This window comes from Gossypium arboreum, chromosome 7, assembly GCF_025698485.1.
Source record: "Gossypium arboreum isolate Shixiya-1 chromosome 7, ASM2569848v2, whole genome shotgun sequence".
Classification (NCBI taxonomy): Eukaryota; Viridiplantae; Streptophyta; class Magnoliopsida; order Malvales; family Malvaceae; genus Gossypium; species Gossypium arboreum.
Window position 1 is genome coordinate 75,540,966 of NC_069076.1, and position 14,334 is coordinate 75,555,299.

General features: G+C 31.2%; 1 protein-coding gene across 1 annotated transcript; it reads right to left on the minus strand.

The window, feature by feature from the left end:
- Positions 1-10,827: 10,827 nt before the first annotated feature.
- LOC108484253 (uncharacterized) lies at positions 10,828-12,278 on the minus strand. The gene has a single exon (XM_017787977.2). It carries the CDS (start codon positions 11,901-11,903, stop codon positions 10,974-10,976), a length of 930 nt encoding a protein of 309 aa, XP_017643466.1. The 5' UTR covers positions 11,904-12,278; the 3' UTR covers positions 10,828-10,973.
- Positions 12,279-14,334: the final 2,056 nt, after the last annotated feature.

Genomic DNA, 14,334 nt, shown 5'->3' on the forward strand with positions numbered 1-14,334 from the left:
TTCAGAGAACCTTGATTTCCACCCCTTTCGCCTAAAAGAAAGCCAATCGCATACTAATGAAAACATAGGGCGAATCTAATCGTTAAAGTTCCACTTAGCAAAATAGAGAAGAATCGAACAATAACAACAAAATAAATAATGAACTTACGCGAATAATTCCTTTAACACAACCCACGCAATCCAGCAGTAGCTTATTCACGTAATAAGTAAACTCCCAAAGAAATAAAATAAAGAAAAGGCTAAGCAAAAAAGAAAGAGCTATATGATAAGTGATAAAAGTAACATATTTTAATCCAGTTCTCAAAGCATTTTTGGATGATTATTTATGAAAATTAGAGAATTTTATGCTCTTAATCCTTTAAATTCATATTCCTATATTTAGAAGAGCATTTGGGAGCAAAAGAAGTGAAAAATGAACTAAAATTGGACAAATAGAGCAGATTTCAGAAGCCACACAGGTTGGGCCTTCCCATACAGACTGGACGCACGACCATATGCCAAACCGTGTTAATTTTGTGAGTCACGTTCCAAACACGAAGAAAAAAACAATTTTTAAGCTTTTCAGGCATTCTAAAGTCTATAAATACCAAATAGAAGAAGGGAATAAGGGGCGCCAGAGAGTATTGAAGAAAACAACTCAAAAAACACCATTAAAGCTAACTCTGAAGCAGACTTCCATCAAGATTGAAGGCCTCCTTTTAATTTCTTTAAAATTTTTATGAGTTTCTTTATTTTTTGTGGTTATTCTGTCTTAGAGATGTTTTTATGTACAATTATGAACTAATTCACTAGATACTTAGGGGAGATGAACCCTATGCTGAATTATGTTATTTGATTTCTATTATACTCGATAAATATTTGAATATTGTTCTCAGTTATGTGTGCTTATCTCTTATTTTAATATTTTTGGAATATTAATTCATGTTTAATACGCTTAAATCAGAGGAGGAAAAATCTCTGTTTAAGAGTAGATCCAGCATGACTAAATGGAGTTGCATGTAATGCTAGAAATAGGATGACATAAATCTATCGGATTAAAGTCAAATCTAATAGGGGGATCCATAGATCGAGTTAATGTGACAATAAGGGTTTTAATTAGAAAGAAATTTCAATTAATTAACCTAGAGTTAGTTGCTCTTACTCTCGAAAGAGATATTAACATAATTTAGGGATTTCTATGGATCAAGATACGAAGTGAATAAATCGTTTAATTCAAATTCATAATGATAAATGAAGTCTAGGTGAATTATTTCCTGGGTATGTTTAGATTCTTGGTTATTTTTCAATTGTTTTCTTGATTTATTCTCTACTGAGTTCTTTAGTTAATTAATTTAGTAGATTTTAGCTTAAACCAATCACTCCAATTTGCCGGTTAAATAATAGGAAAATGGTAATTACTAGTACTTTTAGTCATCATGGATACAATATCTTTACTCACCGTAGCTATACTATTTATCGATAGGTGCACTTGCCTTTGTTGTATTTTTAGTTAGTTTTGTGACTATCACTATATAACCGAATCAAGAGCAAAAATGAAAAAGAGAGAAGTTTGTAGACTTGGGAAACTAGAAAAGAAAGTGGAACATGCAGAAGGAGTAGTTGAACAGTTAAAACTAGGAGCAAATTTAGGGATTTGGCTTTATTTTGAAACTTAAAGATTTAAATTAAGAAAAAGATAAAATGTACTATAATAATCTAACCATCTAGCTTTTACAATTTAAAAAGAACTCAACTTCCAACAAATAGCAAACAAAAAAAAATCAATATGCTCATATGAGGACTCAAACTCAAGACCCCAAAGAAACAAAACAAGAGAATCAAACTTGGGACCTAAAACATACTTTCCAAACACTTCACCACCACACCAAAGCAAATTATTTTGCAAACAAATACCTTCCAAAAATCAGAAATTTGGGGCGTTACATGAGACCTAAAAATGGTGGAACTTGAACCAAAATAAATATGGGCTAAGAACTCGCACATGGTTTGCACAAGTAAGGCCCAAACCTATGATGTTAAAGTTCTTAGGTCCTTAACCATGCCCATTAAGCTAAGACTATTAGAATTTTTGTGCCATTAATGTAGTAATTTCATCATATTGGATAAATTACTGAATAGTCAAACTTATTATTCATGGAAATAAACAAATGTTATTCATTATCTCTATGTTGTACTATCCTCAATGGTTTTTGCAAGTAAAGAAAAAGGTATAATAAAATATTGGCTCATCGATTACTTAAGACTACACTAATATTAAGTTGCATTATATAATCGAATTATAATTTGAGAAGACAACTTATATTATTAGGATCTAGTACCCTTAGTCTAGTTTTTAGTCATAATATACTTATAATTTTTCAAATAGATTGGTTTAAGAAAACCCATAATTTTCATTAATATTGTTTGTATTTGTCCTCAATAGTTTTTGCATACAAAACAAAATGAACAAGCATATATTGGCTCACCAATTACCTAATTTTTAACTAATATTAAGTTACGTTATGTGGTTGAATCATAGTGCGAGAAGATTACTTATATTAGTAGAAAATCTAAATAAGTCATATTCTCATGAAATTGAGCAAATCGATTAAAAGACTATTATGTTGCCTATCAAGTCCTATCAGGGAAATATCTTGTCTTAAGTATCAGAGCGGATGACTCCTAGAAGATAAATACATAGATATAATTGTCTTTAATAACAATATATCAAAAAGAACTTAAATAGAGTAAGTCCTAAATCCATTTCTAGATTTTTTCACTTGTGGTGTTCATAATGTGACTTACATCAATCCTAAGTAAGTGATTGACTATGTGTGTTGATTCGTATGCTTTGATGTATTGAAAGCTTGAGTTTAATTATAAATAGAGTCAATGTAACCTCCAGCAACTTGACCCAGACGTTATGGCTATATTATGTAGGTCACACTAGTCATCGAAGTGGCCCAGTAAAACATTCAGTTTCGTAAAAAGTCAAAAACCAATTTTTGTTTAATCCATTTCTCTGTCTTTCGAAGATCAAAAGATGCTTCTAATGAGTATTACCAAAATCATTATCTTTTCAGTTCAGAGTTGGCTTAGGAACTAAATCGCTAAGGTTTTAAACCATTTGAAAACATGATTTATTTTTAGGTTCAAATAAAAATTTTATTCTATCTTACATTTTATGAATTGAACTTGATGCCCAAAGTTTTATTCATTATAAAAATGATACATTTTTCATACCAAAATTAAATAATTAACTTAGCCAATTTTTGTGATATAAAGTGTAATGCAAAACCCAAAACTAAATGGGTAACCAAGTTCTTGTCACAGTTTGTTTATACAAGGCCAAAACCAATCAGAGATTATAAAATGAGTTTTGTTTTAGTTTTGATAAAATTTGACGACGGTCCTTCAAATGCGAAGTCCGAGCCCTAACCTCATGAGTTATTTCGAAAAGATGGAAAAACTAAAATGGGTGAGCTATGAAGCTCAATGTGGTCTTAACATATGATTGGTAATTAAATAGACCAATAAATAATATCATACAAACATGTTGTGCAAAGTACATATTAGAATCACAATTTCCACAAAATTCACAGTATCCAATAGCAAGCTCATTAATGACAGTGCAATCCACTACCCAATCCAACCTTACACACCATAGTAACAGTTCCCAGAACTCATCCATCCCTACACACCAAAATAGTATTTGCGGATGAGCCGCCAGTATAACAGTAAATTTGATCGGTGAGCCAATCTAGCTTTTAAATCCTAAAATGGCCTATTTCCTTAAATAAAAAAAATGGCCCAAAGGCGTAGTTAAAAAAATAAAATCAGCATATTCTACTAATTTTTCCATTTTTTTCTTTATTTTTTTGATTTAATGATTCAATTTCATTTTGAAAATATCATTAATTCATCCCTTTTTTTTCAGTTTTCATCTTTGTTAGGAGTTCTTTCTTTTTTCTAGTTTACCTTTTAATTTTGGTAAATGATAATTATTGGGTAAATTAGTTTTAACTGCTTAAGTTTTAAGTAAACAAAATAAATTTGGGTTATTTAATTTGAGGTCCCTAACATATTTTTAACTTTAAAAAATTGACAAAATTGACACGTATCACCATTTAAGTGGGCCACGTTCCTGTCGCGTTAGAAATTAACACTGTTATAGACACGTACAACATTGATACACATAATTAAAAGTTTAGATACCATATTGTTCAGAATAATTTTTCTTTGTAGACTTCTAATTCTATAATCGTGTTTGTGTTTGGAGCAATACTCACACATCGTGTGATCTATGAGTTAGAGAATAGTGGAAAAGCCTATTGATTGAAAGCAAAGGTTGAAATTATGGGTGATTCCGAAACTGATCTCGTAGGATTCTATAAGCTCAACTTCATCTAGACTTTTTGAGATACTTTGATTAGATTTCAGGGTGATTCTTATTCCTCAATCATAGATGTACAAGTTCTCTTCGAAACGGTTTTTGAATCAACTAATTTTGTGGTCTACAGCCCAAGATATGGTCATTTTTGTAAAGCAATGTCATTTCCTATAAGAAGTTTGAGGTTAATAGTTAGGTTTCATAAAGGTAACTTCAACTTAACTTTGTGAGACCTTTTGACCATATTTTTGGGAAATTCTTATGCCAAAATCATAGATCATTGAGTGTGATTCAAAATGGATTTTGAATCACTTGATTTTGAAGTTTGTAGCTCAAGATATGGTCATTTTAATAAAGGAGTGCATTTCCCTATGAAAAGTTCGAGTTTAATCAAAAATAAACTCCTTAAGCTTGTTAAAGCGAATCAAAACATAACCATGTACTAGATTATTGGTGTTTTGTTGTTCTTAACTATCTGAGCTGATCCTAGATGCATAAAAAAAAAACTTAAAATTTCATCACGTAACCCACCTTTTCCTAATAAAGTCCTTATTGGTCATAAGTTTCTTTTTAAAAGAATTGTTATTGATGATAATTACATTTTATTTTTCTATTCTCTTTTTACTTTTTTTCTTCTATTTTATTATTTTTATGCAAATATTTGTTAACTATTTAGATTTTAATTTTATATATTAAGTTTGATAAATTTCTTTTCTTTTCTTTTTATATTTTAATATTTTTTCTTCATTAGAACTTTTTAAACAATGATAACTAATTAATTTTATATAAAATAATTTAAAGAATTAATCTCAAGACTAATATATAAATAAATTAAAATTAAAATTAAAATACCTAACTCTAATTTATGTCAAATATATTTGATTTTATAACACTTCATTATGCAATTAAATTTTCATTATTTGTAATTAAAACCAAAAAAGTGAATAAGTTGAATAGAAAATATATAGATAAATAATAACAAGAGCATAATAGCCTTTTTATTTAAAATTTTCTTAGCAAGTAGATCTAAGAGATTTATAGGATTTTCTTTAAATTCAAGTTGGTAAGAAAGATTCTAGTTCAGGAAATTAAAGAACTCATAAATAAATGAGTATCGTTAGTGAAATTATTATGCCACTGACATGGTATTGAGGAAGCTACATGGGATCCATAGGAAAATATGAAATTAAAATACCCAAACCTATTCTTAGGTAAAAATTTCGAAGACGAAATTTATTAAAGGGAAAAGTTGTAACGATCCGAAAGTTAGTGGTGTTGGAAACAGTGGTTTTGGGATCCCATTTCTGATTATCAAGTCCGTAAATATTAAATATTAATTTTTACAAGGTTAGTATAAAATTTAATTAAAGTTTGGTCTTTTAATTTTGTCAATCAATAGTTAATTAAGGTACAAGGACTAAACTGTAAAAGTGGTAAAAGCTAATAACTATGGATTTTTAATTACCTAAAGGACCAAATGAGCAATTAGGCCTTTTAAAATTCACCAAATGGTGGTGGGATTGAATTTTCATCCGCTTAGTATGTTAATTAAGGTTAACATTTAGTTAATTAATTAAGATTAGTTAATTATTAAACAAACAATGTAAGATAACTTTTTTAAACAATAGACATTTTTTAACATCATCTTCATCCTCATGAACTAAAAGAGAAAACTTAGGGTTTTGGAAGCTTCAACTTATGGCATTAATTAGGTAAGTGCAATTTACTCATTTTCTTGTAATTTTTATGTTTTTAAGGTCCCGGGAGCTTGATTTAGCTAACTCGTGTACCAAATTTTTAAAATTGTTAAAGTTTTTAAATGTTCCCATTGTTGATTTCTTGAATTTCTTGAGGTGAAATGTTTAGATTTTAAGCATAGATATGAAAAAGAACTAGTTTGTAAAGTGAAAATTGTTAATTTTGAACATAGGGACTAAAGTGTGAGAATTTCAAAATTAATGTTAATTTTCTATAAATATAGATAATAGAGGGATATAGAAGGATGAATTTGAGATCGATTTTGAAATCGAACCTCAAATTTGGAAGTTATGGAAATTTCGATTTTATAGACTAAATTGAATAAAATACAAAACTTTAACAACACTCGAAAAATGAAAATTGGGATGATTCATGCATTTAGTAGACTGTTATAAACTATTTGAAATTGATAAATTGATTTGAATTATGATATAGATTAAGATTTGAATCAAACTAAGGATAAAAAGAAAAAAGGCAAATTATTGAATAGTCCTTACGATTCAACTTGTCTGTCGATTTTTCAGGTAAGTTTATATTGTGTAATTGTGTTTAAATCCTTATGTATTTAATATTGTAAATATATGTCTGATTTATTGAAAATTGAATTGTTTATAATTTAGTAAAAAATGTGAGAATTGGACTATATTGTAAAAAAGTAAGTATGAACATAAATGTTGAAATTACCCTGATAAAACTTCGTAAATGTAACGTACATATGGATATAGATATAGATTTATTATTGATGGTTACTGAGCTCTAGCATTTGTTGCGGACTCGAAGATACATGTGACACAGATTTAGCTTGGACGAGTAATCTGATGTTATTTTAAAGGTTTAACTTGGACGGGTAACTTGACACAATTATATGTTCAAATTGAACGAGCAACAGATATGATAGCACCATTGTATTCGAGTTCATTGAGCTTCATCGGGTAATACAGATAATATGAAATGAGAAATCGAAGTGATCCAAAATGCATCAATGATCAAATGTTATATTAAGGAATTAATTGAATGTAAAACTTTGGTATATATTATGAGTACTCAAATATTGTGTATTGATATATTATAAATTTGGTACATTACATGATTGATTTTGTGTTAACACTCACCTTGTTGTTGTGATTTGTTATGCTAGGTATTCTTTACTAAGCTATTTAGTTTGAGTTGTTAAATTGTAAATTGAGGTAAGTTTATCATTTAAATACATATGGGCTTACTAAGTATTTGTTATGCTTGTCACGTTGTTTTCTCTTTCCTTTTCAGATTTCCATCTTGCGGAACGTCTTGACCGGATCTACAAGAAACTCATACTCTCTCGTTGTTGATTCGATAGTATTTTAAACATTTAGAAAGTTCAATTTTGTGGCATGTACATAGATGCTATAAGTGTATTAATTTTGAATTGTTAGCTTGGTTTGAGTTTGGCTAGTATATGAATTATGAGATGATAATATGTATGCATGTATGATGGCATGATTTGGTCATGTATTGAAACCATATAGATAGTGTTTAAATGGTTCATTTGAATGTACAATGGTGTGATTTGAAAATGAAAATGGCATGGTTAATTGTTGTTTTGAATGGCTTGAGAGCATGGAAGACTAGTTTGTGTTTTAATAAGTTTTATGAAATGTTTTGGAACCAAATTATGGCATGTTGAATTGGTTGATTATGGTAAAATATTAAATGATGATATGGTATGCAAATTGGTTAGTTTTATGTAGGAACAAAGGTGCAATTATGCACCAAATGAATTAATGGTATAGTTGACTTCGATTAGGTACCAAAAGGCTTAGTTTGTGCCAAAAATAGAGCCCATGTTGTGACATTAAGTAATGGTCATCGCGATGAGATCTAGGTTTTGGGCCACAACATGACGAGGAATCTCGTTGTCACAACAAGGAAATAAACGGTCACATTGTAACGAGGAACTCTTCATGTTGTGACATCATTTTGAATTTTTTTAAATGTTGCAATTTGATGCTAATACGATTTCGAGTTAATTCTAGAGCATATGTAGGCTCGTGTAAGGCCTGAAAAAGATTGTATAATGAAATTATGATATGTAATGGTCAAAATCCATCCCTTATACCATATGCCTCATCTAAACTCTCATTCAACTCAACAAGTACCATTAGACTTGATGAGTTTACAACAAACATATCTAAGCCTATGTCGAGAGAGAAAGAAGTTGTTTCCTCAACAAGAGAGAAAGAATTTTTGGCTGAGAAATCATCATTTGATAAGGTTTAAGTGATTGGGGGAGTGCCCGCCATCTCTGACACTACTCTGCTTAAAAAAGTGGAAACAATATCAATGGTCACCAAAAAGATTGTGACCATGGCAAGAAGCAAGAAAGACAAACATAAAGCCTATTTTGTGGCAAAACCTAGCAAGAAAAGAAAGATTTTTCAAGATAGTTCCTCTAAGTCCTCCTTTGAGTCAAATTCCAACTCATCCTTGTCTAAGAATATACCCCTTTATATCATGTTGCAACCAAGAACGAAAAATCTTAATGTCCCTGATTTGGCTGCTAAAAGGGACAAAAGGATGAACAATGTAAGGGTTCCAAAGATATTGTCAAATGCTACTCAAGCAGCAAGAAAACAAAAAGAAATGGTCCTGGCTAAAAAAAAACTATTTTGGGTTCCTGGCTGCTCCAAAAGGTTCTACAAACTTATTCTTAAGTGGTCCATCCATGATAAGAATATTGATAATAATTCTTTAGCTGATCATGAAATTTATTAAGTGTTACAGAATATTGGGGTTTTTAGATTAATGTACTATGCCCTTTGTGAAGAGGGTAGTTTATGAATTCCATACAAATCTTGATCGTGGCATTTCTAATGAATCAAGTAACTACTACCACAAGGTATTCATTCATGGTAGTTGGTTCAAATTTGGTCCTGAACAGATCGGGAAGCTGCTGAATTGCGCCACCACTAATAATCTTGAGTTTGATGAATCCATTGATGAAACTGTTGGTTTGACCAACCACCTTCATCCTACAAGGCCTGTAAAAGGTACCCTTTAAGTTTCCTCTTTAGATCATTTGTATATTGCTTTATATGTTATTTCCACTTGTAATCGGCTTCCTAATAGCCAAGGAGGTTTAGTAATAAAGAGAGTGATTGTGTTGCTCAAAAAAGGTGTAAAGATGGTAGGATTTTATTTAGGATAGCTTATCATCGATGAGGTCAAAAAAAAATCTGAAAGTTTATGAGAACTATCTATTGCCTTATCCCTCACTTATCTTTAAAATTCTTCTCCCAAAATTATAATCTTGTTCGTTCTAATGAAGCCTATGGGAAACCAATTCCAAAATTCAAATTTTCCCACAAATGGTTAGAGGGAAAACAAGTTTTTAATGAACTAGAGGAAATACATGACTCTGATTCTGGTATACCTGAAGCTAAGACTACTAGAAAAGAAGTGGCCACTCCTTTAGACTCCAATCCTATCTCCAAAGGCATGAGAACAAAGGCTAATGTAGATCTTTAAGCCTCGGTTGACTTCTACCAAAAGAATTATGACAAGCTGAGGGTAGAAGCCAAGGCTTTGAAAAGATGATTAATCGACATAAGGCCTTTCTTGCTGACCTCCAAGCTTCTACTAATGGTGTAGAGTAATTTGGCATATTTTTAGAATAAAAAAGGGATAATTGAGTTTAGGGGGAGTTGTCGGTGCTAGTGGTCTAAGATGGAGAGAGTTATTTTAATTTTTTTTACAAGATTTTACAGACTTATATTTTGCTAGATGATTGTATGTTAAGTCTTTGGGCTCTCCCGCACTTTTACTTGTTTTTTTTATGGATGATGGTCAACTTAGAAGAATTTCTACTGTGAATTTATGTTACATTGATGCATTGTTTCATTACTTACTTAACTTAGTTATAATTACTCTTGGTTAGTTGTTGATGCAAACCTATCTTAACATTAATACTTTTTAAGCTAAGTTTGGATAAGTTAATTGGAATATGTCAAAGGAAATCGAACTGCGTAAACAACTCTTTATGTTTTGTGTTTACTGTTTTGAATTTGGTGGTTGAAGGAGTGCCCACCACCTTAGGCACCACTTCATCTGTGAAGTTTGATTCTAAGCAATCATTTAAGTAATTTCAATAGGCACCACTTCACCTGTGAAGTTTGATTCTAAGCAATCATTTAAGTTATTTCAACATTTATTTTCATTTTTATTTATTTGGTCTAGGACACGTGGAGGTGAAAAAGAGAAGATGGAAAGAAAAGGATATTAATAACGTTTGGTTAATAAATTTCAAAAATATTTTAGTTTAAGTAATGGTTATTTTTTTAAAATTTCGAGTAATCTTTGGTGAGGGCACGGCTCTATCGTAAGCAAACTTCACGGAACACATTACAGATTCTTATCAAATATGTTCTTTTTGATACAATATTTAAAACTACTCATAGCCGCTCCCCAACTTAATAGGAGGATAATGCACTTCAACGCACTCAAACAAACATCCTCCTTCACTGACAACAATGTTGATACTAACTGAACTAAGACTCAATCAATGACTTTGGTATTTAAGTACTCTACTTTCTTACTGGTTAAATGGTATTTTATGATTCTTAAAGAAAATAGATAAATTGATACTTTAAGGGTGCTCTTATAGAGAGTAAAACAACCCATGTAAAAAGAAAATTTTTTAAATAAGAAAATCCATGTACAAAATCTTCTTTTAACCGGTAATCTTTGTTTAATTACTATCAGCTCTGGAAAATGACATTATTACACAATAAAACTAAAAAGGGTATGAATTCCCTTCATAATTCTGTTACACATTTACCATGGGGAAACCAAAGAAAAACTATAACTACTATCAATTATGTTTTGCTAGAGATGTGTCAAGAACCCAATGTTGACCGTCAGTTTGGATCTTCAGATTATTCATTTGCGCAAACAAATTGACTGCTCTTCTTACCCCACGGTTATCGGCCATGGTAAAATAGTCGTGCCCAAATATTACCCCACCGGGTCTCAAGATCCGATACGCCCGGTTTATATCTCCCCAAGCGGATATGAAATCATGACCCGCATCTATCTCTATTAAATCCGCGGTTATTCCCCACTCACATAACTTTTCAAGGCCAGAAGCCGTTGAGAAAGGAACGGGTAAAACCGACCCGGTGGCATTGAAATAAATCACATTTTGCATGAATTGTTGAAACAACAAAACGTCGCCGTTTATCATCTTAATGTCCTTGAAGCGGTCTCTGAATCCTGGCCATCCACGAAAGTCGTCGAGGCAGAGTATCTGAGTTTGGAGGCGGAGTTCACGAGTCACGTTGACCATGTGGAGAGCTGACGCACCCAAAAAAGTGCCTACTTCGATTATAACTTGGGGTTTGACTCGTTTAATCAAGTGTTGGAAAACGGCGCCATAGGAGCCCCAGCCTTTGATTCTTTTCTGCTTGAGGAAGGAGCTTAGATAGGGTGGCGGGAAATTGGAGTAAGGAGAGGAGCCATTGAAGACTCGGTCAAGAATCGTTGGGAAGACGAGGTGGGGAGGGAGAGGGGAGTTGGCGCAGGGAGCAGTGACCCGGAAGTTGTCGAGTGGGGATGGTGAGTCAGCAAGTTGGAAAACTGGAGAAGGAGGCTGCAGCTGTTGTTGTTGGGGAGGTGAGGTGTGAGAAAGGTAACCCAAGGTGTAACTCAGCAAGACAAGGACAACGTAAGCGGCACCGCGAGTGAAGAGTTTGGAGGTGGGACTTTTGTTTCTTTGCTGAAGAGGGCGTTGGTCTTCTTTCATTGCGATTTTGGTTTGTCTTTTTCTCGGGTTGGAATCTTTGAAGAGAAAAAAACAGAGCAAGTTTTGATATGGTTAAATCGTGTGTACTGATGATGACGATAAAACGGCAGTTGTGGGCAATTGTTTGATCAAGTTGTGAGACTAAAAGAAAGGGTTCTCGTGCGTTTGAAGGGTGATTGGAGAGGGAAAAATATAAGCAGTAAAAGACAAGAGCTTGGATTTTCCTTTTCGTGCCTGAGATCTGAGATTGAGAGAGAGATTTTTGTAACGTTGATCAAGTATTTTAGAAGAAACCTTTTTAGTTATTATAATAGTATTTTCAACGATTGAGATTGAAATCTAAGCAATACATGTTTAAATTTCTCATTTCATTTCGTTTTCGTTCTTTTGAGTTTTGATAGGGATATCTTATGGATTAGAGTGACCGCAGCCAAGGATGGATCTTGACTTCTACTTTTGAGGCCAATTAATAAAAAAATATATACAGTCGGGAAAGAAAAATAATTTGACAATAACAACTACAATTTATAAATTGGGAATCAAAATAGAAGATATTAATAACTATTGTTGTGCAAATAATAATAATATAATCTAAATTTTGGTAACTTATAATATTTCTTTTAGTCAATTTAATTTTATTTAAGTACATGTAACTATATAGACTTTGATTATTTTGAAAACTCCAGCGGCTGGCTCCTCTCATCCTCCGCCACTGACGCCAGCCATAACATCATCAAGTTATCTGATTAATTGGTTGTAGAAATGTCTACAATCTCCATTTTTGTTACCTTATTTAAAGGAAAGGTTAAAATATACCCCACCTACTTATAACCTTTACCATTTTAAAATTTAATCCTTATATTTTTATTTTAAAATTTTCTTTTTAAATTTTAAAATTCAAATTTAATTATTTATTACATTAATTTTATTTTGTTAAATTTATTAATGACAATATAATAGAAAAACTGATATTATAATAAATTTAAATTTAACAAATTAATTTTAATTGTATTAACGGTTGAATTGAATTTTAAAACTAATAACATAATTTCTGGTAAAAATTAAATTATAAATTTATGAAAAATATAAATATTTATAGCAAATTTTGACCTAAAAGGTCATAATTGCTTACGGCGCTTGGATTGTTGGATTGAAATCCTCCATGCAGCAAAGCTAAGCTTAGCTTGAAATTCGGATTTTTTTCTTCGTTCAACACGATGCGGCATTTCTATTTACACAGCTTCACATTGTTGTAACTATTTTCTTTTTTGAAAAAAGGGGAATCGACTTGGATTTTAAAAATGAAAAAAAAAAAACGGGAGTCGCCACCGATCTTTTTTGACGAGGTGTGATCGGGTCACCTTGTAAAAGTGGTTATTTTTAATAAATAGTTTGATTTATTTAAACAACAATTTTAGTCTACGCAAATCAAGAAAATAGGTTCGGGAGTCGGTTACGCACGAGGAAGGATTAGCACCCTCGATACTCCCAAAATTGGTACCTAGTTGATTAATTAGTGTCTTAGTGTCGAAAATTTAAAAACTTGAAAGAATTTTGAAATACGATCCTTTTTTTTTATATAAAAAAGTTCAAGTGTTAAAGACCTTCTCGTCTCAAAATATGAAATGTCACATCCAGTGAGTTAGGACACGACATCTTGAATTTTTGAGAGCGAGCTTGCCTTTTATATAAAACTTACGTATTTTAATTTGTTAGAAGGGTATTCAATTATTTAGAGTAAACGAGAAAAATCGAAACCCAGTAAGTTAGGGTATGTTTTCTCGAGTTCTCAAACACCGAATATTGCCCTTGTTTTAAAACAAATTCATATTTCGAGGTGACGAAATGTCATACCCGGTAAGTTAGGGCACAACACTTCGTACCTCCGAGAATGAGCATTTTCAAAACTCGTATAACAATTTAAAAGAGTATTCCGTTATTTAGATTAAATGAGAAAAATCGAAACCCAGTAAGTTAGGACACGATTATCTCGAATTACCAAATACGAAATATCACTTTTATGAAAGAATTATTTTAAGGCATTGAGTAAAAACATAATGTGATTTATAGTAATATATAAAAGCTGATCATGATATTAATAATAACGTGTAATAATGAATGACAATAACAAGCAATTATGAAAAGATGACATAGAAGTAAGGTTAGTAATAAGTAAATATAAACAAATATGTGAAAAAATGAAATGATCGAATACATAAGTAAATAAAGGAAATATAAAACATGATAGCTAAAAAGGACAATAATGATGAAAACAATAATAATAATAATAATGTCGATAATGATAATAGTGGTGGTAAAACTATAATATTGATGATAATAATAAAAATAATAATAAGAGTATTAATATTTATATTAATAATAGTGATAATAATAATAGAAAATAATAAAGGAATGATATTAGTAATAGTAA

Bases quoted from the DNA above. Each gene is read 5' to 3' on its own strand.
- LOC108484253 (XM_017787977.2), bottom strand. From the start codon at position 11,903: ATGAAAGAAGACCAACGCCCTCTTCAGCAAAGAAACAAAAGTCCCACC.